Source organism: Heterodontus francisci, chromosome 2, assembly GCF_036365525.1.
Source record: "Heterodontus francisci isolate sHetFra1 chromosome 2, sHetFra1.hap1, whole genome shotgun sequence".
NCBI classification, from domain to species: Eukaryota; Metazoa; Chordata; class Chondrichthyes; order Heterodontiformes; family Heterodontidae; genus Heterodontus; species Heterodontus francisci.
Window position 1 is genome coordinate 69,685,974 of NC_090372.1, and position 26,388 is coordinate 69,712,361.

Consider the following 26,388-nt stretch of genomic DNA (forward strand, 5'->3'; position numbering starts at 1 on the left):
AGGCTGTTGAATGTGCAGACATATGACAGATGAAATATATTGCAGAGAAGTGTGAACTGGTACATTTTGGAAGGAAGAACAACGAGAGGCAATATAAATGGGTACAATTCTAAAGGGGGTGCAAGAACAGAGAGACCTGGGAGTATACGTGTGCAAACCATTAAAGGTGGCAGGGCAAGTCCAGAAATTGGTTAAAAAGGCATATGGGATCCTGGGTTTTATAAACAGAGGCATGGAGTACAAAAGCAATGAGGTTATAATGAGCCTTGATAAAACTCTGGTTCGGCCTCACCTGGAGTATTGTGTCCATTTCTGGGCACCACACTTCAGGAAGGATGCGAAGGCTTTAGAGAGGGTGCAATTAAGGTTTAAGAGAATGGTTCCTGGGATGAGGGACTTCAGTTACATGGATAGATTGGATAAGGTGGGGTTGTTCTCCTTAGAGAAGAGAAGGTTGAGACGAGATTTGATAAAGGTGTTCGAAATAATGAGGGGTCTAGACAGATTAGGTAGAGTGAAACTGTTCCCATTGGTAGAAGGATTGAGAACCAAAGGACGCTGATTTAAGGTTATTGGCAAAACAACCAACAGCGACATAAGGAAAAGATTTTTAGGCAGTGAGTAGTTAAGATCTGGAATACACTACCCGAGGGTGTGGTGGAGGCTGATTCAATCGGAGCTTTCAAAGGGGTGTTGGATAAACACCTGGAGAGAAAAGAATTGCAGGGCTACATGGAAAAGGTGGGGTTGTGAGACTAGCTGAGTTGCTCTTGCAGAAAGCCAGCATGAACAAGAGGCTGAATGGCCTTCTTCTGCACTGTAACCATTCTATGATATACCTCCATCCAAATGCTAGACACAATATTCACACTATTCTCCTCAGCAGGGCAGGAAAATGAATCAGCCCATATACCATCTTCATAGATGTTATGACTACCACTCCTGGGTCCCTCCCTGTCTGGTTTTGTTTCCCTCTACCCACTGGCAGCTAACTGACAAACAATGCACCTAAGAGAAGTTCAAGTGCAAAGGTTAGTTCAAACAGGAATATCTTATGGTATGAGTTCATTCATTTCTCTGAAAAAGTTTTAATGCATTAACTTCTTACCTATTAGCTAATGTTTGGACCTCAGAATGCTTCTCTTTGTAGATTGCTTTATATCCCTGAATGAATGAGAGATAGGATTTTGGTGTCACATGGGTAGGTCGACGATATCTTTGGAAATAGTCCACACATTTTTCAGCAACTCCATCTTGGAAAGATCCCATGCACTGAACCACTTCTCTTTTGATCTCAGTGGTGCAGTCAATTCCATAAGATGATAAGAAATGGTCAGATACTGTTAAAAAGTAATAAAAAGTTCCAAATTATTAGAACACAAATTAATTATCAAAATGATTTCTGACAACGCTGTGGCCCGCTGATGTCTTCAGAGTGAGCCAAGCTGTGCACATGCGCAGCTACACCTCACCAGGACTAAGTAGCGCATGTGTGGGATGACGTCAGCGCGCAGCACCAACGTCATAGCGTATGCATGCCTGGTCCAACTTCAAGCATGTGCAATACAGCGTCATCGGGTATCCAGCCCCCACACTCAGCTGGAGGAAGCGGCTGAATGGGAGACTGTGAGGCTGGAGCTCTCCCCCTCTCAGCCGCTCGCTCCGGACCTCGCTGCTCCCCTCCACTCCACTGGCCGATTGTTCCTCACTTTGCGCCGCCCCGCTCTCCTGTCGCTCACTCCCCGCTTCCGCCCCTCCCCCTCCAGCCGCGAGCTCCATGCCATGCTGCTTCCCTCATCTCAGCCACTTGCTCCTACGTTGCTACGGCGGGAAGCGGCGCAGGTTGGAGCTAGCGGCTGGAGGGGTGAAGCGGGGAGCAAGCGACCGGAGAGCCGAGGAGAGGGGAACAATCGGTCAGCAGAGTCAGGGGGAAGCAGCGAGGTCTGGAGCAAGCGGCTGAGGGGGGGAAGCGGCCGGTAGGGAGGGGGAGAAAGTGAGTTGACGAGGGGGAAGAGTGGGTGTTGGGGCGGGAGCTAGTAGCTGCGTTCGGGTGAAATCAGTCCTGGTCAGTCATATAAGCAAATCACATTAAAGAATTGGCAGCACATTTTATACTCTGCCCGATTTCCAATGGAAATGCAATCATAAAATTCCTTTATATTTAATAGGATTACTGCAATATTAAATGGATCTGAGGATTACAGTTAGAATCCTATAACTACATAGTAGTATATTACTGGGCTTCCATCCAACTTAATGTAAGGTTAGTTTGCTAGAATGATCTAACCATAAGCATTTCCTGTGATAAATTGAGCAGCGCCATCTTTAATCCTGGCAGCTGCTTGAAAGTCACAGACACTGATGTTCCAGTTGAAGAGCCAGCATCTGCGCATGTGCAAATACTGCACCACCTGGTAGTTGCGTTGTCAGCAAACGCAGCCATGTATGTACACAGCATGGCATGCCACTCACTGGCCTCTGGCTGCCAATGACTGATTTAATGATTAAGAATACCTACCAGTGCACCAATGGACATTTGTCTGTTGGTCACCACATATGTGCCAACTTGGAAAACATAGCAAAAGCTGACCAACAAGATAAAAAAAAATCAGCATCCAAGAAGGTGTTAACTCAAGAATGGGCCACGTTATACAATGAAAACAAATATTTGCTCAGGTTTGTTACTTAACCTGTGAGTATACGTAACATTCCGTCACTTGTTTTAGAGGGAAAACAACCATAAGGATATGAAAGCCTCAAGGGGAAATACAAATGTTCTCTATATTTTGGCACAAAACATGTGGTGTATCATTTTGGTGGACAAGGGCATCCACCCCCAGCAAACTTCAAATTTTTACATTAAAACTATTTTTGATTAATTTTAAGTAGTTTCTTTTACTTTATAATTGATAGATTTTTAATCAAGAGAAGGTAAAACAGAGTAACATTTGGATATTCAACAGACTAACCAGATTATCATGTCCCAAAAGTAAATCTCTTACAGTTACCATGTTTGACATCACTCATCTAGTACTGGGCTTGTGCATAAAATGTTAAAACTGTATAAAAGCTGCATTACAATGAAAGTACATACTGAATGAATGATAAAGCATACGTTTGCTCTGCAATTAAAGTATATTTTACATTGCAGCAGTATATAGTGAGAAGGAGAAAAAGCATAAAAGTGTACATCTGACAGAAATAAATTTGTTTAAACGCTGTTAAGACCATAGTCCAAATTCCTGCTTGCATCAATTTCAAGCAGGCATTAGAGCAGCTAAAGCTATCTTTAAAATAAATTAAGCACCTGCAGTACTCATACCAAACACTCACCTGCAGAAAATGTCCTTTTCTGTTCTACATTACTCACCAAATAGTTTCCTGGAATAATCTTTCTAAATTTTAATCAAATAAAATTCTGGAAAAATATTAATTTTGTAGACCTGCTGTGTGTGTCCAGACTCACCAGCAATGAGAGCATCTTTGGGCCAATGACTGAACCAGTCCATGGTGCAGCCTGAAATGAGTGCTGGAAACTTCAATGCTCGATTTCGGAATTTCTCTCCCACTGGTGAGAAACATAGCACTACGTGAAGATTCTGACGAACTCTACTCATGAAGTAGTCATACAGGTTTTCACCGGTTGGTGGCCTGCGAGGATATTCCTTCTTCATTACAGGTACTAGGTCACTAGTAACCTCATCTAATTCATCACGAGCAAACAGGTTAGAGACCTAAAATCAAAACAACTAACATAAAGCTGCTGTTAACACAATAATAGCGAATATTAAATAAGAAAGTAAGAAATAGGAGGAGTGGGCCATATGGTACCTTGAGCTTGTTCTGCCATTTAATAGGATTGTGGCCGATCTTCAACCTCAACTCCACTTTCCCACCCAATCCCCATATCCCTTCAAGTCCAAAAATCTATCGATCTCAGCCTTGAATATACTCAAAGAGTGAGCATTCACAGCATTGAGTGAAGAAATTTCTCCGCATCTCAGTGCTAAATGGCTGACACTTTATCCTGAGACTATGCTTCCTATTTCTAGACTCTCCAGTCAGGCAAAACAACTTCTGCATATTTACCCTGCTAAGCCCTCTCAGAATCTTATATGTTTCGATGCAATCACCTTTCATTCTTCTAAACACTAGAGAGTACAGGCCCATTCTACTGAATCTCTCATAGAGCAACCCTCTCATCCCAGGAATTAATCTAGCGAACCTGCATTGTACCCGCTCTAAGGCAACTATGTCCTTCCTTAGGTAAACAGAGACCCAAATTTACACAGTACTCCAGGTATTGTTTCACCAAAGCCCCGTACAATTGCAGCAAGACTTCCTTACTCTTGTACTCTAACCCCTTGTAATAAAGGCTAGCATAAAGTTTGCCTTAATACAAAAGCAAAATACTGCAGATGCTGGAATCTTGAAATAAAAATGGAAAATGCTGGAAATACTCAGCAGGTCAGGCAGCATCTCTGGAAAGAGAAACAGAGTTAACGTTTCAGGTCAATGGCCTTTTGTCAGAACACAACTTGCCTTCCTAATTGCTTTCTGTACATGCTTGTTAACTATCAGTGTCACATGTACAAGGATACCCAAATCCCTCTGAACTCCAACATTGAATAATTTCTCACCAGTTAAGAAATATTCTGTTTTTCTATCCTTCCTACCAAAGTGAATGACCTCTTATTTCCCCACGCAATACTCCATCTGCCACCTTCTTGCCCACTCACTTAACCTGTCTAATTCCCTTTGAAGATTCTAAGCACAAGAAATTCAGCTGTGTAGCTTTTAACGGTGGTATAGGTGCCTACCTTCCTGGGGACAGGATGCGCCGTCAGCTGCTTCCTGTGCAATGTTGCTGGAAGATATGGACGCACGCAGGGGCATCCGCTGTGCGCCATCCCCTCTGCCAAGTTGGATCTGGACTTCTCCATCCTCCTTGACAGGAGGCTATCTGGCAGGCCAGACAATGCACCCATTATCTCAGTGTACATGCCCATTCAGCGCTCTCCTGTATACCACCACATGATGGTCATCAGCATTACTCGTCTGCTACCTCGCCCTTCAATGAGTTGGCAAACGAACCATCCTTTACCCTAGCCTGATAGCAGGCTACTCATGACTGCTGACTCAGCATACGCTAATTTCAACTCTATACTGGCTCCAAGGCAAGTTCAATGCTAGTATCTGAGCTGATGGCTGTGAGTGTCAGATCAAGCTGTGCTATTGCTCTCTTTCCTCGTCTTGTGACGGGGCAGGCAGCAGTTCTTGGGTGTCTGAAAGCAGGAACTCAGAAGGAGCAGAGTGGGGTGGGAAGGAAGAGGTTCATGATCACACCATCAGCAGCTTGCTCATCATGCCAGATAGCAACCTGATGGTGTGCTGTGAGTGGAGAAGGGGCATAAGGCAGGAACGTGCTGTCATCCTCAATGTTCTCAGCAATGTCGGATGCTACAGTAGCATTCCAGCCGGCACCATGATGCAGGAAACGGAAGTGTCCTTGTTCTCCGCCGGTTCTGCTCTACTCCTTCTATTATGTGGTGCCTTATCCTGCAACAGAGAGGGCAGAATGCCAATGGTTGTGTAGCACTGTGTTTGGGTGAAGTGCTTTCCACAACTGAATAGCTGGAGTTATGTGGAGACAGTGAAAGATGGGCGTGAGACTGGTAGCATTGGGAGGAGTGTGAGAGTGAAATGGAGTATCTGGATGTCAGACCTATGTCCTAAGTGCCATGGAAAGCTTCTGGTTAATGCGGGTGTGGTGCATTGAGCATCATGAGAGGCCAGAGGTGTGGGGGTAGAAGATGTCATGTGCAGATGCATTCACTGACCTTGACCACCTATGTGAGGTCCTTCGACCTCTTATGGCACTGCTGCCGTATCCTTGGGTCCAAACTCTGAGAATTAGCCTACCTGCCAAGTGTTCTCACTAACTTCTGAGGGTGGTCCTTGAGAGTCCCCTGACCCCACCCCCCCCCCCACTCCCCCACCTACCCTTGTATCATCAGCAAACTGGGATACATTATACTCGTTCCCTTCATCTAAGTCATTGTGACTAGCTGAGGCCCCTGCACCGATCCTTGCAACTCACTACTGACAGCCTGCCAACCTGAAAATTACCCATTTATTCCTACTCTCTGCTTACTGTCCTTTAACCAAGCCTCTATCTATGCTAAAATATTACCCTCAGCCCCATGAGCCCTTATCTTGTGAAACAACCTTTAGTGTCGCACCTTATCGCCTTTTGAAAATCCAAATACACCACATCTACTGGTTCCTCTTTATCTACCCTGCTAGCTACATCCTCAATAAACTCTAACAGATTTGTCAAACACCATTTCCCTTTTGTAAAACCATGTTAACGCTGCCTAATTTCTAAGTGCCCCATTACCACTGCCTTAATACCAGATTCCAGCATTTTCCTGATGATTGATGTCAGGCTAACTGGCCTGTAATTCCCTGTTTCCCTTTCCCTCCTTTCTTGAATAGCAGTGTTACTTTTTTTATTCTAACATGGGATGTGGGTATCCCTGGCAAGGCCAGCATTTGTTGCCCATCCCTAAATGCCCTTGGCAACTGAGTGACTTACTAGGCGATTTCAGAGGGCAGTTAGTGTCAACCACATTGCCGTGTGTCTGGAGTCACATGTAGGCCAGACCAGACAAGGACGATAGATTTCCTTTCCTAAAGGACATTAGTGAACCAGGTGGGTTTTTACGACAATTGATGATAGCTTTATGGCACCATTACAGAGACTAGCTTTCAATTCCAGAATTGTTTTATTATTTTTTTAGATTATTAATTAATTGAATTTAAATTCCACTAGCTGCCATGGTAGGGTTTGAACCTGTGTCCCCAGGATATTAGCCTGCGCCTCTGGATTACTAGTTTAGTGACATTACCACTACCATTAATTTCCCCCGTACATTTTCTTTACCAATATTAATTATTTTACGTTCCTTACTCTCATTAGACCCTTAATTCCCCACTATTTCTGGCATGTTTTTTGTGGCTTCTACTGTGAAGACAGACTCAAAATATTTGTTTAACTTCTCTTCCATTTCCTTATTCCCTATTATAATTTCTCCTGTCTCACCCTCGAAGGGACACACATTTACTTTAACTAATCTCTTCCTTTTTACATACTTGTAGAAGCTCTTACAATGTGTTTTTGTATTTCTTGCTAGTTTACTCTCATTCTATTTTCTCCCTCTTTATCAATTTTTTGGCCATCATGCGCTAGTTTCTAAAACTCTCCTAATCCTCAGGATTATTACACTTCTTGGCAATTAACCCCTTTAGTTAGCCATGGATGGATTACTTTTCCCGTGGTGTGTTTATTTCTTAATGGAATGTACATTCGTTGAGAATTGCAAAATATTTCTTTAAACGCTCACCATTGTTCCTTTAACGTCATACCTTTTAATCTAATTTCCCAATCAACCATAGCCAACTCGCCACTCATACCTATCTGACTGGCTTTAAGTTTAATACTCTAGTTTCAGACTGAAGTACGTCACTCTCGTACTGAATGTGAAATTCTGATATATTATTATTATTCTTTCTTGAAGAGGATCCTTTAGTATGAAATTACTAATTAATCTTGTCCCATTACACAAAACAAGATCTAAAATAGCCTCAGCCTTGGATGGTTCCACAATGTATTGCTCTAGGAAACTGTCTGGAACGTATTCCGTGAACTCAACCTCCAAACTACTTTTGCTGATTAGATTTGATTTGTCCAGTCCATATGAAGATTAAAGTTCCCCGTGAGTATTGCATTGCCTTTGTTACAAGCTCTTCTGATTTCTTGATTCATACTCTGGAATGGGTGGTGATGTAGATGGATAATGTAATCCATTCATTGCTGGGAACAGGATCTGATTCCAGCCCATACAGAGGATTTCTTTTTATGCCAGTTGTATGCAAAATGATGTGAACCTGTCCCTACTGGGAGTGCTGCTGGCCATTCCTTCCCTGCCCACTGCATGAAAGTGCCATCAGGTGGAGGGGTGAAAGGGAAGTGAAAGATGGCTTTCAGGTCCTTTTCCCCCCTGCCTGCCCCAAGTTATCATCACTCTCAGGGACTACCTGGTGGTATAAGGCAGAACATAGCATAAAAAATAGGGGCAGGTGTAGGCCATGAGACCCCTCGAGCCTGTTCCACCATTCAATAAAATCATGGCTAAACTTCTATATCAACTCCAATTTCCTGCCCTGTCTCCCATATTCTTTGATTCCCTTAGTGCCCAAAAATCTAACAATCTCAATCTTGAATATACTCATTGACTGAGCATCCACAGCCATCTGGGGTAGAGAATTCCAAAGATTCACAACCCTCTGAGTGAAGAAATTTATCATTTCAGTCCTAAATGGCTGACCCCTTATCATGAGACTATGGGCCCTACTTCTAGGCTCACCAGCCTCTCAGCATCTACTGGGAGGGTAAATTGAGCTATAAAGTACTTACCTCGTGATTCGGCAGCTTCCATTTGAGCAGCGGGAGCGGTGAGAGCACGAGCCAGGGGGCAGCCGGGAGGGTAAGTTGAGCTATAAAGTACTTACCTTGTGATTCAGTGGACGCGGACACGGGGACTGCTGGGTAAGTGAACTTATATATTCGGTACATTTTCCGGTACATTGACTGTATCGGTGCCGTTTCCTGCTCCCGCCCCGAACTAGAAAACTTTATCAACTTTGCTTCCAATTTCCACCCTTCTCTCACCTTTACATGGTCCATCTCTGACACTTCCCTTCCCTTCCTCGACTTCTCTGTCTCCATCTCTGGGGATAGGTTGTCTACCAATATCCATTATAAGTCCACTGACTCCCACAGCTACCTCGACTACACTTCTTCACACCCTACCTCCTGTAAGGACTCCATTCCATTCTCCCAGTTTCTCCGTCTCCGACGCATCTGCTCTGATGATGCTACCTTCCATGACGGTGCTTCTGATATGACCTCCTTTTTCCTCAACCGAGGATTTCCCCCCACTGTGGTTGACAGGGCCCTCAACCGTGTCCGACCCATTCCCCGCACCTCTACCCTCACCCCTTCCCCTCCCTCCCAGAACCGTGACAGGGTTCCCCTTGTCCTCACTTTTCATCCCACCAGCCTCCATATCCAAAGGATCATCCTCCGCCATTTTCGCCACCTCCAGCGTGATGCCACTACCAGTCGCATCTTCCCCTCCCTTCCCCTGTCAGCATTCCGAAGGGACCGTTCCCTCCGCGACACCCTGGTCCACTCCTCCATTACCCCCACCACCTCGTCCCCGTCCCAGGGCACCTTCCCTTGCAATCGCAGGAGGTGTAATACCTGCCCATTTACCTCCTCTCTCCTCACTATCCCAGGCCCCAAACACTCCTTTCAGGTGAAGCAGCGATTTACTTGTACTTCTTTCAATGTAGTATACTGTATTCGCTGCTCACAGTGTGGTCTCGTCTACATTGGGGAGACCAAGCGCAGACTGGGTGACCGCTTTGCGGAACATCTCCGCTCAGTCCGCAAGCAGGACCCTGAGCTTCCGGTTGCTTGCCATTTCAACACTCCCCCCTGCTCTCATGCTCACATCTCTGTCCTGGGATTGCTGCAGTGTTCCAGTGAACATCAACGCAAGCTCGAGGAACAGCATCTCATCTACCGATTAGGCACACTACAGCCTGCCGGACTGAACATTGAGTTCAATAATTTCAGAGCATGACAGCCCCCCACTTTACTTTCATTTTTAGTCATTTTTAGTTATTTTTTCTTCCTTTTTTTTTTGCATTCCTTTTTACATTTTTTACAATCTTTTTTTTGCATTTATTTCATTTCATCTTAGTTTGTTCAGTTTGCTTACCCACTGTTTTTTTCAGGTTGTTTTTCTTCAGGTTTGCACTTGCTGATGTTCAATATTCAGTATATTCACACCTAATCTGTACTAATGCTTTGTCTTTCAACACACCATTAACATATTGTTTGCCTTTTCTCCGTGACCTTTTGGTCAGCTATGTGGCCTGGTCCAATCTGCACCTTCTCCTTTGTTATCTCTTGCCCAACCCCCACCTCACTTGTTTATAATCTGTGACTTTTCTAATATTTGTCAGTTCCGAAGAAGGGTCACTGACCCGAAACGTTAACTCTGCTTCTCTTTCCACAGATGCTGCCAGACCTGCTGAGTGAATCCAGCATTTCTTGTTTTTGTTTCAGATTTCCAGCATCCGCAGTATTTTGCTTATATATTCGGGCAGTGGCTAAACCCGAAACACTACACGTGTAGTGTCTCCCACCCATCCTCCTCCTCTAACCAAAAAAAAGGGACTCTTGTGTGGAGGGTTTGGTTAGGTAAGGTGTTCCTTTATTTCTTTTTTTTAAAATCTCTTTTGTCAATTTAGAGCAGAGGGGATGGAAGCTAGGGCAGTTGCATGCTCCTCTTGCAGGATGTGGGAGGTATGTGTCCCTGCTGACTTCGCCTGCGAGAAGTGCACCCAACTCCAGCTCCTCACAGACTGCGTTAGGGAACTGGAGCTGGAGCTGGATGAACTTCGGATCATTCGGGAGGCTGAGGGGGTGATAGAGAGCAGTTATAGGGAAGTAGTGACACCTAAGTTACAGGATAAAGGTAGCTGGGTGACCGTCAGGGGAGGGAAAGGGAATAGGCGCACAGTGCAGGGATCCCCTGTGGCCATTCCCCTCAATAATAAGTATACCGTTTTGGATACTATTGTGGGGGACGACCTACCAGGAGAAAGCCACAGCGGCCAGGTCTCTGGCACTGAGCCTGGCTCTGTGGCTCAGAAGGGAAGGAGGGAGAATAGGAGAGCGATAGTGATAGGAGATTCAATGGTTAGAGGAACAGACAGGAGATTCTGTGGTCGCGAACGAGACTCCCGGATGGTATGTTGCCTCTCGGGTGCCAGGGTCACGGATGTCTCGGATCGAGTCTACAGGATTCTTAAGGGGGAGGGGGAGCAGCCAGAAGTCGTGGTACACATCGGTACCAATGACATAGCTAGGAAAAGGGATGAGGACCTGAAAAGCGAATATAGGGAGTAAGGTTGGAAGCTAAAAGGCAGGACGAGCAGAGTAGTAATCTCAGGATTGATATCGGTGCCACGTGCTAGTGAGGCTAGAAACAGAGAGCGAGTGCAGCTGAACACATGGCTACAGAGCTGGGGTAGGAGGGAGGGTTTCAGATATGTGGATCATTGGGATACCCTCTGGGGAAGGTGGGACCTGTACAAGAAGGACGGGTTGCATCTGAACTGGAGGGGCACCAATATCCTGGGCGGGAGGTTTGCTAGAGCTCTTCGGGAGGGTTTAAACTAGTTTGGCAGGGGGATGGGAACCGGAGCTACGGATCAGTGGATGGGGTAGCTGTTGAACAGGCAGATACAGATTGCAGAGAGTCTGTGAGGAAGGTTAGACAGTTGACAGGGCAAAGTTGCAGCCAGTATGATGGGTTGAAGTGTGTCTATTTTAACGCAAGAAGTGTCAGGAATAAGGGTGATGAACTTAGAGCATGGATCAGTACTTGGAGCTACGATGTTGTGGCCATTACGGAGACTTGAATATCACAGGGGCAGGAATGGATGTTCGATGTTCCGGGGTTTAGATGTTTCAGAAGGAATAGGGAGGGAGGTAAAAGAGGTGGGGGAGTGGCATTGCTAATCAGGGATAGTATCACAGCTGCAAAAAGGGAGGTCGTCGAGGAGGGTTTGTCTACTGAGTCAGTATGGGTGGAAGTCAGAAACAGGAAAGGAGCAGTCACATTATTGGGAGTTTTCTATAGACCCCCCAATAGCAACAGAGACACAGAGGAACAGATTGGGAGGCAGATTTTGGAAAGGTGCAGAAGTAACAGGGTTGTTGTCACGGTTGACTTCAACTTCCCTAATATTGATTGGAACCTCCTGAGTGCAAATAGTTTAGATGGAGCAGATTTTGTCAGGTGTGTCCAGGAAGGTTTCCTGACTCAATATGTAGATAGGCCGACTAGAGGGGAGGCTATGTTGGATTTGGTGCTTGGCAACGAACCAGGCCAGGTGGCAGATCTCTCGGTGGGAGAGCATTTCGGTGATAGTGATCACAACTCCCTGACCTTTACTATAGTCATGGAGAGGGATAGGAGCAGACGGGATGGGAAAATATTTAATTGGGGGAGGGGGAATTACAATGCTATTAGGCAGGAACTTGGGAGCTTAAATGGGGAACAGATGTTCTCAGGGAAATGCACGACAGAAACGTGGAGGTTGTTTAGGGAGCACTTGCTGCGACTGCTGGATAGGTTTGTCCCGATGAGGCAAGGAAGGGATGGTAGGGTGAAGGAACCTTGGATGACAAGAGATGTGGAACAGCTAGTCAAGAGGAAGAAGGAAGCTTACTTAAGGTTGAGGAAGCAAGGATCAGACAGGGCTCTAGAGGGTTACAAGGTAGCCAGGAAGGAACTGAAGAATGGACTTAGGAGAGCTAGAAGGGGACATGAAAATGTCTTGGTGGGTAGGATTAAGGAAAATCCCAAGGCGTTCTACACTTATGTGAGGAACAAGAGGATGGCCAGAGTGAGGGTAGGGCCGATCAGGGATAGTGGAGGGAACTTGTGCCTGGAGTCGGAGGAGGTACGGGAGGTCCTTAATGAATACTTTGCTTCAGTATTCACTCGTGAGAGGGACCTTGTCGTTTGTGAGGACAGCGTGAAACAGGCTGATATGCTCGAACAGGTTGATGTTAAGAAGGAGGATGTGCTGGAAATTTTGAAAGACATGAGGATAGATAAGTCCCCGGGGCCAGACGGGATATACCCAAGGTTATTACGGGAAGCGAGGGAAGAGATTGCCGCGCCTTTGGCGTCCTCACTGTCCACTGGAGTAGTACCAGATGATTGGAGGGTGGCAAATGTTATTCCCTTGTTCAAGAAAGGGAATAGGGATAACCCTGGGAATTACAGACCAGTCAGTCTTACGTCGGTGGTGGGCAAATTATTGGAGAGGATTCTGAGAGACAGGATTTATGATTATTTGGAAAAGCATAGTTTGATTAGAGATAGCATGGCTTTGTGAGGGGCAGGTCATGCCTCACAAGCCTTATTGAATTCTTTGAGGATATGACAAAACACATTGATGAAGGAAGAGCAGTGGATGTGGTGTATATGGATTTTAGCAAGGCGTTTGATAAGGTTCCCCATGGTAGGCTCATTCAGAAAGTAAGGAGGCATGGGATACAGGGAAATTTGGCTGTCTGGATAAAGAATTGGCTGGCCCATAGAAGACAGAGGGTGGTAGTAGATGGAAAGTATTCAGCCTGGAGCTCGGTGACCAGTGGTGTTCCGCAGGGATCTGTTCTGGGACCTCTGCTCTTTGTGATTTTTATAAATGACTTGGATGAGGAAGTGGAAGGCTGGGTTAGTAAGTTTGTCGATGATACAAATGTTGCTGGAGTTGTGGATAGTGTGGAGGGCTGTTGTAGGTTGCAACGGGACATTGACAGGATGCAGAGCTGGGCTGAGAAGTGGCAGATGGAGTTCAACCTGGAAAAGTGTGAAGTGATTCATTTTGGAAGGTCGAATTTGAATGCAGAATACAGGCTTAAAGGCAGGATTCTTGGCAGTGTGGAGGAACAGAGGGATCTTGGGGTCTACGTCCATAGATCCCTCAAAGTTGCCACCCAAGTTGATAGGGTTGTTAAGAAGGCGTATGGTGTGTTGGCTTTCATTAACAGGGGGATTGAGTTTAAGAGCAGGTTCTGATGAAAGGTCACTGACCTGAAACGTTAACTCTGCTTCTCTCTCCACAGGCGCTGCCAGACCTGCTGAGTATTTCCAGCATTTCTTGTTTTTATATCCCTTTGCAGTCTCTTTTCATCCTCCTCACAGCTTATTTTCCCTCCTAACTTTATAACATCAGCAAACGTGGATACATTACACTCGGTTCCTTTATCTAAATCATTCATATAGATTGGAAATAGCTGAGGCCTAAGCACTGAGGCCTGGAGTAGTGGCAGGAAACCCCTGAAAGATTTTAAAGGAATAGGGTGCCACAGAACAAGTTCCTTCAAACAATAATGAAATCAATGACCAGATAATCTCTTTTGGGAATATTTGTCAAGGGATAAATATTGTCCATGACTAATGTTCCCACTAAGCTACACAGGTGCAGGGCTGCACAGCAACCTGGAAGATATTACGCAGGCCTCATTCCGTGATAGATACAGGGTTGGTTGGCCACGCAAAAAAACTTTCATGGGACCACGCATTGAAAAAACCTAGCCACACACAATGACTAAATTTTAAAGGGAACATTGGCCAGCACACTGAGAAAGCTCCGCTACTGTACTTGGAAATAGTGCCATGGGATCTTTTACAGCCACATGAGAAGATAAACATGACAAAATGTTCTGACGAAGGGTCCACATCTGAAACGATAACTCATCTGTTCTCTCTATAGGTGACTGACCTGCTGACTATTCAGCATTTTCTGTTTTTGTTTAAGGCAGACAGGGTCTCAGTTTAATATCTCATCTCCTGCATTGCAATGCTCCCTTAGTCAAGATATTTGCTTAAGTCTTAAATTGTGACTTGAGCCCATGATCTTCCAACTCAGAGGCGAGCGTACCCCTCTTAATCAAGCTGTCATTCTCATTCATCTTTGCTGGTTATCCAAGCAGGCATAGAGCCTGAGTTCTATCAATACCTGAGTTTTAGAACTTTTGAAGCCAAATCTAAGAAAAATCAAATTCTTGTCCCCGCCACCCACACAGTGGGCTGAATTTTGCCAGCCCCCCATGTCGGGGGGTCGTAGCAGGGGGGGCCCGGCAAATACTTCCAGGGGAGGCCTGCCATGGGCCTCGATGCTGGGAAGGCTCCACCCCATTTTACCAGCGGTGGCGAGGCCTCAGGGCAACCCCCCCCACCCGCCCCCTCCCTCCCCGCTGCTCAGCGGTGGAGTCTTGATTTAAATGTTTGAATAAATGTTAATGCAAGCATAAACACCTACCTTGTGTGACAGCTGTCCCATGCCAATATTCTGGCCGGTGGCCGGAACTCCTGTGCCATTCAGAGATCCGAGGCGTGACGCTGGTGGGGAGTTGAGAGGAGTGAAATTTTTAGGGCGGGGGGGAACGGGGATACCTGAGGGGATGATGTGAAGGGGTTGAGGGTCAAAGGTAATGGAGTTTGGGGGAGAAAGGTCAGCATCAGAATAAAAGTTTGTTTTGGGGTGATAGGGTTAATTATATATTGAGTACTCAGTGGTGTGGTAGGAGAGGGATTCAAAGTGACATTAAAGTTTTATTTCAATTTTTAGAGTAACGGGGCCTTTAAAAATTTCAATTAAACTGAAGGGCTTGAAGCCCTTTAAAAACGGCGCCTGTGCCTGCGCAGTGGCGCCAGACGCCATTGCTGGGGATTAAGCGCCCGCCCCCTCTATGTCATCAGGAGCGGGTGGTCCACCCCTCCATGTTAATGAGTCGCCACGCGAAATATCGCGGCGGCTACACAGCGGTGAGCTATTAAAATTCTGCCCATGACCTAAAAAATCTGAAGACTTGCTCCACTACCCGAAGTGTGGCGTGACATATATACGAACATACGGATTAGGTGCAGGAGTAGGCCATTTGGCCCCTTTGAGCCTGCTCCACCATTTAATAAGAGCATGGCTGATCTGATTATGGGCTCAACTCCACTTTTCCACCTACCCCTGATACCCTTTGATTCCCTTGTTAGTCAAGAACTTATCTAGCTCTGCCTTAAAAATATTCAATGAGCCTGCCTCCACCATTCTCTGGGAAAGAGAGTTTCAAAGAATCACAACCATTTGAGAGGAAAAATTTCTCCTCATTTCTGATTTAAGTGGGTAACCCCTTATTTTTAAACTGTGTCCCCTAGTTCTATTCTCCACCAAAAGGGGAAACATCCTTTCAGCATCCACGCTGTCAAGTCCCCTCAGGATCTTATATGTTTCAATAAGATCACCTCTCATTCTTCTAAACTCCAATAGATAGGCCCAACCTGTCCAACCTTTCTTCATAAGATAACACCCCCCACCACCCCCCCGCTCCACCCCATCCCAGGTTATCAGTTGAGTGAACCTTCTCCGAACTGCCTCTAACGCATTTAACAGACTGGACTTCCGCCTACCTGTTTTCTCTCAACTCGATCCAGTGCCAAATGTCAGGAATTTGAATAGTAAGTACAGGCACCCATGCTTGTAACAGGACTACAGAGACCAGTGAGATTTCAAGGTGACACATGGCCATTTCATTAGAAGGATGAGGGGGGTTGGGTTGGGAAGCCCACTCTGACCTCAGTCTTAATGCTAAACAATTTCCACTTTCAGTTGATTCCTCACTTACCTGAATTCAACTTCTCTCTTAGATCATCACCATCAAAATATGTATTGTGGGGCCCACTAGCAGCCTTCGAGCAATAAGTACACCTGTTTTTATAATCACCTGTCCTGCCCCACCACCACTCCAACTGAAATTTCTGAATGAAACTAGGAAGGGGTGGAAACATAATGGAAATTGAACCTGCCCCATAATTCTTCCCTTCTTCCCCAACAATAATTTTGCACTAAAAACCCCACTGAATTTCTAGTGTCCACACATGAAAAAGAAGTTAGTTACTCTGATATAATTTTGATCAAAAACACAGACCTACTTGTTAAAATATATTGACAATGAAGAAACTGTAATAGTACTATACATGATAGTTATTTCACCATTTATTGGGTGCAGAAGTCTGAGGCCTAATCCTTTGAACAATGCACCTAGTATGCCCCAATGTGTGCCAGGCTCATTAGATGTGGAATTATTTAAATTAGGGAGCCTCTCCATTTGGTGATTGGAGTACTTGAGCAGTGTTCCAGTTATTGAGCATCCATTTGGATTAGATGCTTTGGGGGAATGACTCAACTTTTAGAATTGTTTTCCTGCATGGCCCTTTCCCGATTAGAGGGCAACCCTTACATTTAACTTGGACAGCAGCAACCAGTTCTTCAATGGGGTTTCTAATCAATTAGCAGGCAAGAATGGTGGTACTGAGTGGCAACTAGCAGCCTTGGGCTAGCTGTTGCCACTCAGTATTCCAGGCGAAGTCCCAAATGGCACTTCTTGCACATCTTATGCTCGGGAACTGAGAGTGGCACTAAAATATACAAATAAACTGAACCTATTTAAAGTGGGGAAGAGGGGCAGGGGTGGCCAGCTTCTCAAGAGTGGCAGTCCCAGAGCAATAAAACGAGAATAACGTTATCTCTCCCATTGCATACAAAGGCACAACAAATTCTCAATTACACTTTGTTTATTAGAGACACACCTGTGTATAAAGCATACCTTTGTGACAAGAGTTAAATACCTTGTCATATTAAATCAAGTATCAGTTTTGAAACTTGAATTTTTGACTTGCAACATGAGTGAATTATCTGCAGATACTAAAAGTAATATTGGAGAAACCATATCATATTGCATTATATTAGAGTATCGTACATTCCGTGCTTATTCCTTTATGTCCTAATGATCAGTTAACTTACCTCTCCAGATGATAGAACATTGTTCATGTATTCAAGGAAAGACTCATCTTTGATCTCATTATCTGTAAAGATAAAAGTGGTGCCCTTGCCTTGATGACCTGCAGTTTTGTATAAAATCTTTAAATCTTCCATCAGGTTAGAGCTGTTGTACGATCTGAGAAGGTTGAAAAAAAAATTAGCTTCTTTAAAGGAAAACTGCATTCTGAAATATCTAAGCATTAAGCCAAAATAATATCTCAATCACTATATCTTTTCAGGGCTAAAATATTTCAGTTCAATACATGTCCTGCACAGAGTGATGTGTGTTAAAATTATGTCCATATTAAAACTCTATCTTTGAAAACAAATTTGACAAAAAGTGCCGCTTAATTTTAAGTTCCACTCGGCTGTATTGCCACTGTCCGAAGTGAGTTAAAATCCACCATTAAGTATAGCAAGCAAAGCAAAAAGGATAATGCTCTATCCAAGTCCACACTGCATTCAAATGTTACAACACTTTGCAGTTTAAAGAATATTACAATCTATCTATTTTTAAAGATGCTTTGCCCTCACTCAACATCTATTGCTTTTGACAGATTCTGTCTCCTTAAGGAGTAAGTATCCAAATAAATGCTGTAAGGGCAATGAGAAATGCCAGTACCTTACCTTGTTAGTGTGATTTGAAATGTCTTGTATCCAGCAATGAAGGATGCCAGTTTAGTCAAACTTTGCTTGCCTGACCCACCTACACCAACGAGCAATGCATTCCCCCGCGGTGTGCGAATAATACGTGAAATCTAGTGATAAAATAAAAAAATTAAATAATTTTGTTTTATGACTGAGTTCATCAATGAATACATTTCTCCTGAACAGAAAAGGGAAAATTTTGTGAGCTCTATTTTCTGTCACGGAGGATTGTTAAGATCTGGAACTCACTACGTGAAAGGGTAGTGGAAGCAGATTCCATAGGAATTTGCAAAAGGCAATTGGGCATGTACTTAAAGAGGATTAATTTGAAGGGTTATGGGGACAAAACTGGAGTGTGGGTCTAAATGGGATAGCTCTTTCAAAAAGCCAGCAAGAGCACAACAGGCTGAATAGCTTTCTTCTGTGCAGCAAGATCCCATGATTCTATGAATAGGAACAAGAATCAGAGAATTAATTGCAGAGCTCAGCATGGACAATTTCTGGGGCTCCCCACTTTGGGGAGTGCTTGCTTTTATATATAGCCTTTCACAACCTTATGATGTCCCAAAGCATTTCACAGTCAATGGAGGATGATTACAATGAAGCGAAAAACAGTAGCCAATTATTGCACAGTAAGACCCTCCAAACAGCAGTGGGATAAATGATCAGATAATCTGATTTAGCTAGGCTGATTGAAGGAGAAATGTTGGCCAGGACACTGGAAGACCTTCCCTTCCTTTATTCCAATAGTGTCATGGGATCTTTTATGTCCAGCTGAGACAGGGCCTTGGATTAACATCTCATTCAAAAGACAGTACCTCAGACATTGCAGCACTCCTCAGTACTGTACTGAAGTGTCAGCCAAGATGATGCATTAAATCTCTGGTGTGGGGCTTAACCCCACCACCTACTGACTCAGAGAAAAAATGCTACCACTGAGCCAAGACTGGTAACCGGAAACATGATAGTGGTCTACTTTCATAGATACCAACCAGCTCATACATTGAACCACTCTGCCTTTTGATTTGAACAATGAACTAGTTGTGCAGGATTTTGTTTGTGAAAGTCACCAGGGGATAGAAATATCTGATTATCACAAGGAAAATTCAACCCAACATGTTTACTGCTTTAATCAAAAAGCAACATTAAAGCGGTAGTTAGTTTGTTTTATTATGCATGTGGCACTAAATAATAATAACAAAGTCACATTTTAAATCCTCGAAGGATTCAAATATTTATATCTATTCAATGGTATGGCTTAAATACCTATAAATATTTGAGCATTTAAAGCAATTAAACACAGGGAAATTGGTCTTACACCAAAAATTAGCATGACAATTGCATCAAATTGTGCCTTGGATCTCATCTACATAATACTGATGAGCCGTAGAAGCCAGTTGTGCATCCAGATACAGCTAGCTAGTCAGAGTCTTGGAAGATTCCTCTGGTTAAGTCTTGGGAGGAAGGGAGATGAATGGGAAGGGGCGCTAACATAGTTTGGAAATGGTCTGCAGTACTGCTGTAGGAGCTAGGAGAAACACATTTGCTCCACCTGGCTTCACATTAAGGTAAGCATAAATTAACAAAATCTTTTCTTCGGCATCGGCCAGTGATCCCTTTAAGGGCTGCTAGTTAAGCTGCTGGACACTTGGACATTGCCAGCAGCCAATTTGGCAGCCGTTGCTGTTCCAGGATGCACCCAAAAGTTGGTTCCACAAACTCATATTTTTCTCCAAAAACAAAAACAAAATACTGCAAATGTTGGAAATCTGAAATATAAAGAGAAATGCTGGAAATACAGACCAGCCAGCATCTGTGGAGAGAGAAACAGAGCTAACGGGTAGAATTTTTCCAACTTAGTCCCTGGCCAAATGGCAATAGTATTTGCCAGACAGGAATCTGAATGGTGAAGCAGCAGGTTTTGATGAGGCTCTTTAATTGAACCATGGCATTAGCATCTTGCAATCAGGTACACCAGCCAATTGAGGAGGGTGGCAAGATCACGCAAAAAGCACGCCAAAAGATCAGAGACCGAATATAAAGGAGTGGCAGCTGAGTGGGGATCGGAGATCAGAGATAAAGGAGGAGGAGCAGAGAGGAGATTCAGAGCCAGACACAGGGGGGAAAAAGTCAAAAAGTGACATCACCATCACCAGAGAGCACACAGAAACAGAAAGTAGGCCAGATTGAGTAGACTGGTAAGCTTTTAATTTAATCTAAATTAATCAACTATTAAATAAGACTTGATCAAGTCATTGGTACAAAAACTAAAAACAAAAGCAGATTTTATAATTTATCAGAAAATTAAAATCGGTGCTCAATTAATCAGTCAGATCTAAGGGATAACTTTAAAAATTAAATAATAGGGGATGGTAAGACTATAGAAGTCTAAATTCTTCAGTAAATTAAAATCGAAGCTTTTTAGATAATGGGAGTAAAGTAAAACATTTTAGTTAACCTCCCTATAAAATTGGAGTGATGTCAGCACAGGAAAAGCAGCTGATTGGTGAGTCTTTATTTCAAATTTAATTCAAGGACAGAGATGGGAACCTATGTGTGGAGCCAGAGGAAATGGGCGAGGTGCTAAATGAGTACTTTGCATCAGTATTCACCAAAGAGAAGGACTTGGTGGATGATGAGCCTAGGGAAGGGAGTGCAGATAGTGTCAGTCATCTCATTATCAAAAAGGAGGAGGTGTTGGGTGTCTTGCAAAGCATTAAGGTAGATAAGTCCCCAGGGCCTGATGGAATCTACCCTAGAATACTGAGGGAGGCAAGGGAAGAAATTGCTGGGGCCTTGACAGAAATCTTTGCATCCTCATTGGCTACAGGTGAGGTCCCAGAGGACTGGAGAATAGCCAATGTTGTGTCTTTGTTTAAGAAGGGTGGCAAGGATAATCCAGGAATTTATAGGCCGGTGAGCCTTACGTCAGTGGTAGGGAAACTATTAGAGAGGATTATTCGGGACAGGATTTACTCCCATTTGGAAACAAACGAACTTATTAGCGAGAGACAGCATGGTTTTGTGAAGGGGAGGTCGTGTCTTACTAATTTGACTGAGTTTTTTGAGGAAGTGACGAAGATGATTGATGAAGGAAGGGCAGTGGATTCTATAGTTAGAGGAACAGACAGGCGTTTCTGCAGCTGCTAACGTGAATCCAGCATGGTATGTTGCCTCCCTGGTGCCACGCAGAGTTTAGGGAGCTAAGAAATAAACTAGCAAGCAGGACCTCAAAGGTAGTAATTTCCAGATTACTCACAGTACCTTGCACAAGTGAGTACAGAAATAGAAGGGCAGAAGAGATGAATGCATGGTTAGAGAGATGGTGCAGAAGGGAGGGCTTTAGATTCCTGGGACATTGGGACCAGTTCTGGGGAGATGGGACCTGTACAGGCCAGACAGGTGGCACCTGAACAGTGCCAGGCCAAATATCCTTGCGGGACCATATGCTAATGCTATTGGGGAGGGTTGAAAACTGACTTGGCAGGGGTGTGGGAACCAGGAGGTAATATTAAAGAGGAAAATCAAGGTGCACAGGAAATTGGGACAGCCAGATAGCACTAAAGTAGGAAATAGTAAGGCATTAGGTGGGATCAGGATAAGAGAGAATGTAATAAGATCTAAATTAGGTTTACTATGCATGTATGTGAATGCGCCAAGTGTGGTAAATACGTTGTTGAGCTGCAGGTGCAAGTAGACACATGGAAATATGATGTTGTGGTGATAACGGAGACCTGGATCAAAAAAGGGCAGGACTGGATACTAAATATTCCTAGATACAAGGTGTTCAGGAAAGATAGAGAAGGAAGGAAAGGAGGAGGCGTAGCTGTATTGAATAAGGAGAACATTACAGTGATGGAGAGAGAGGATGTCCTAGAGGGGTCAAGGACAGAATCTATTTGGTTAGAGCTAAGAAACAATAGAGGTCCCATTACATTGCTGGGGGTATTCCATTGGCCATCAACTAGTGGGAAACATATAGAGGAACAAATTTGCAAGGAAATTCCAGACAGGTGCAAGAATTACAGAGTAGTTACAATGGGGTCTTTAATTTTCCTAATTTGGATGGGGATAGTAAGGGTGTAAAGGGCAGAGGGAGGCAAAAGTTTCTAGAGTATGTTCAGGAGAATTTTCTACATCAGTATTTTTCCAGTCCAATGAGGAAGGAGGCATTGCTGGATCTGGGGAATGAGGCAGGTCAGGTAAATCAAGTGACAGTAGGGGAACATTTAGGGAACAGTGACCAAAGCATCATAAGGTTTAGATTAAGTATGGAAAAGACAAAGAACAATCCAGAGTAAAGATAATTAAATGGGGGAGGGCCAACTTCAATGAAGTGAGAACAGATCTGGCCCAAGTAAATTGGAATCAAAGATTGTCAGGCAAAATGTCACTGAACAATGATCTGCCTTTAAAGAGAAGATAGTTCGTGTACAGTTGAGGTACATTCCCACGAGGGGGAAAGGCAGGCCAAACAGATCACACCTCTCTGGAGACGAAAGAGATCGAGAGTAAGATGAAGCAGAAAAAGTGTGCATATGACAAATGTCAGGTGGATAATACAATTGAGAACCAGGCTGAATATAGAAGGTTCAGCGGGGAATTGAAAAAACAAATGAGAGAAGCAAAAAGAGGGTATGAGAAGAGACTCGTGGCTAACATAAAAGGAAATCTAAAAGTCATCGATAGGCATTTAATAGTAAAAGGGTGTTAAAAAGAGGAGTGGGACCAATCAGGGACCTAAAAGGGGATTTATACATGGAGGGAGGGGGCTTGGCTGAAGTACTAAATTACTTTGCATCTGTCTTTACTAAGAAAGAGGATGCTGCCCAAGTCATGCTGAAGGTGGAGGTAGTTGAGATATTGGATGAGCTAAAAATTGATAAAGAGGAGCTATTAGATATGCTGGCTGGACTTAAAGTTGATACATCACTAGGACTGGATGAGATGCATGCAAAGATACTGAGGGAAGTAAGGGTGGAAATTGTGGAGGCACTGGCCATAATTTTCTTAGATACAGGGGTGATGCCAGAGAAGTGCAGAATTGCAAATGTTACACCCTTGTTCAAAAAAGGGTATAAGGATAAGCCCAGCAACGGGAGGCCAGTCAATTTAACCTCAGTGGTGGGAAAGTCTTTAGAAATGATAATTCAGGACAAAATTAATAGTCACTTAGACAAATGTGGATTAGTTAAGGAAAGCCAGAACAAATTTGTTAAGGGTAAATCGTACTTAACTAACTGGCTTGAGTTTTTTGATAAGGTAGCAGAGAGGGTTGATGAGGGTAATGCGATTGTACATGGACTTCCAAAAGGCATTTGATAAGGTGCCGCATAGCAGGCTTGTCAGCAAAGTTAGAGCCTATGAAATAAAAGGGACAATAACATCATGGATATAAAATTGGCCGAGTGACAGGAAACAGACAGTTGTTGTGAATGGTTGCTTTTCGGACTGGAGGAAGGCATATCGTGGGGTTCCCCAGAGGTCGGTGTTAAGACCCCTGCTTTTCTTGATATGTATTAATGACAAAGACTTGGGTGTACAGGGAACAACTTCAAAATTTGGAGATAACTCAAAATTGGGAAGTGTTGTGAACTGTGAGGAGCAAACTTCAAGAGGACATAGACAGGCTGGTAGAATGGGCAGACAAGTAGCACATGAAATTTAATGCAGAGAAGTGTGAAGTGATTCATTTTGGTAGGAAGAATGAGGAGAGGCAACATAAATTAAAGGGTACAATTCTAAGGAGGTGCAGGAACAGAGGGACCTGGGGGTATATGTGCACAAATCATTGAGGGCTGAAGGGCAGGTTGAGAAAGCAGTTAATAAAGCATATGGGGTCCCGGGCTTTATAAATTGAGGCATAGAGTTCAAGAACAAGGAAGTTATGATAAACCTGTATCAAACACTGGTACAGCCATTACTGGAGTATTCTGTCCAGTTCTGGGCACCGCACTTTAGGAAACATGTTAGGCCATTACAGAAAGTGCGGAAAAGATTCACAAGAATGGTTCCAGGGATGAAAAACCTCAGATATGTCAATAAGTTGGAGAAGCTGGGACTGTTTAGGATATTTGATAGAGGTATTCAAAAATCATGAGGGGACTGGACAGAGTAGATATGGAGAAACTGTGCCCATTGGCGGAAGGATCCAGAACCAGGATACCAATTTAAGGTGACTGGCAAAAGAAGCAACGGTGAAATGAGGAAAGACTTTTTTATGGAGTGAGTGGTTAGGATTTGGAATGCACTGCCTGAGAGTGTGGTGGAGGCAAATTCAATCGAGGCCTTCAAAAGAGAATTGGGCAATTATCTGAAGAGAAAAAATTGGCATGGCTATGGACAAGTGGGACGAGGTGAGCTGCTCTTGCAGAGAGCTGGCACAGACACGATGAGCCTGTAACCATTCTATGATATGCACTGGATCTGTCAAAAGAAGGATTTCTAATTAAAGGGACCATGGCATGGGTTACAGTGGCTCACTAGTACTTGGATTTTTGAGGCTGCAGCAACCAAGCAATGGAGAGGAGACCTGGGAAGGCTGCTCCTTGGATCTCTCAGTTTTACCTGGAGGTCCTGCTGCAGGATCTGAGGGACTGCAGTGAGGTGATCTTTCCTAAATATGGGAGGAGGCGGCCAACCTCTTCAACTGAGCAGACATGGATAGAAGTAGCCAAGGAAATAAGTCACAGAAATTTGCGGCTAGGTTTTCAATCAGGGGTCAGGAACTGAAAATGGGGACTGGTTCCGGGTCCCGACCTTGCGCAGCATGCATTAAGCACATTCATTGGGATTTTCAAATCCTCAGCCAATTAAAGGAAACAGGTGCCCAGGCTGTTAAATCCCGAATTGAGGGTTAATAGGCTTAATGAGCTATTTGATTATTTTAATTATTTACCGAACGACAGCTGCATTGGGAATCCCTGATCGCCTTCAATCCCAGCCCGGAATTCCAGAAGAATCATAGAAAGTTTACAGCACAGAAAGAAGCCACTTGGTTCATCGTGTCTGTGCCGGCTGAAAAATGATCCACCCATTCTAATCCCACCTTCTAGCATTTGGTCCATAGCCCTGCAGATTACAGCACTTGGGTGCATATCCAGACTCCTGTTGAACGAGTTGAGGGTTTCTGCCTCAATTCCCCTTTCAGGCAGTGAGTTCCAGACCCCCACCACCCTCTGGGTGAAAACACTTTTCTTCATCTCCCTTTTCTTTCTACCATCACTTTAAATCTACGCCCCCTAGTCTCTGACCTCTTTGCTAAGGTAAATAGTCCCTTCACCTCCACTCTAACCAGGCCCCTCACAATTTTGTACATTTCAATCAGATCTCCCCTCAGACTTCTCTGTTCCCAAGGAGAACAACACCAGCCTATCCAATCTTTCCTCATAGCTGCACTTTTCCAGTCCTGGCAATATATTTGTAAATCTCCTCTGAACCCTCTCTAGTGCAATTACATCCTTTCTGTAATGGGCTGACCAGAACTACACACAGTACAGAGGGCAGGATGATGTTGGGATCCCAACATAATTTTTCAAGAATTTAATTCCATGCATGCACCCAAACCTACCTCACCTTGTCAAGGAAAATTTGACATAATGGGCTGTATTTTAAGAGACCGCCACCAAAGCAGGCGGCGGACGTCAAAAAAATGCAGCCCGCCGCACAGGCACCGCATCACGGAGCCGTTGCGATTTCAAACGCAACCGTGCAAATGCGCAGGCACCACTTTTAAAGGGCTTACAGCTCTCAATGGACATTTAAAATTTAAAGGGCCAGATAAGTGAAGGTTTCTGAAAAAACAATTACATTACCTTCCCAAGCGTCTTCCCATCCCTGCAATGGCTTTTCAAAACATTCTTGCCCTTTCCACCACCCGCGCCCCCCACCCCCCCCCCCCCCCCCCCGGAATTCGTTTATTAAGAATTTGACCTTCCCCCACCCTGCCCAAAGTTCAGCACCTTTGCCCTTTACCCCTTTCCATCACCCTCCCTGATCAATGTGCAGCGATGTTACCCTGCCTCCCCCCTCCCCACAGGTGTCGCGCCATGTTTCCCCGAACAGGGGTTTGAAGGCGCAGCATTGTCGGTTGCCCGAATGAAGATCAGTGCGGCGATTAAGGAGGCGACGGGACCCTCATTAAGTCAGGTATGTAAATTAGTTTTCATATTGAAATGAGGGTCCCGTCGCCGAGCAGCGGGGCGG

At 44.3% G+C, this 26,388-nt stretch overlaps 1 protein-coding gene across 4 annotated transcripts in view; it reads right to left on the reverse strand.

The window, feature by feature from the left end:
• Positions 1-26,388, reverse strand: part of dnah5 (dynein, axonemal, heavy chain 5) — a 610,401-nt gene that overhangs the window by 226,280 nt on the left and 357,733 nt on the right. For all 4 annotated transcript variants that reach the window (XM_068058833.1, XM_068058843.1, XM_068058824.1 and 1 more), the window contains 4 exons: positions 18,163-18,293; positions 17,518-17,671; positions 3,467-3,734; positions 1,109-1,340 (listed from right to left, as the gene is read on the reverse strand). In XM_068058833.1, coding sequence (XP_067914934.1) covers positions 1,109-1,340; positions 3,467-3,734; positions 17,518-17,671; positions 18,163-18,293 — 785 coding nt within the window. The remainder of the gene's footprint in view (positions 1-1,108; positions 1,341-3,466; positions 3,735-17,517; positions 17,672-18,162; positions 18,294-26,388) is intronic.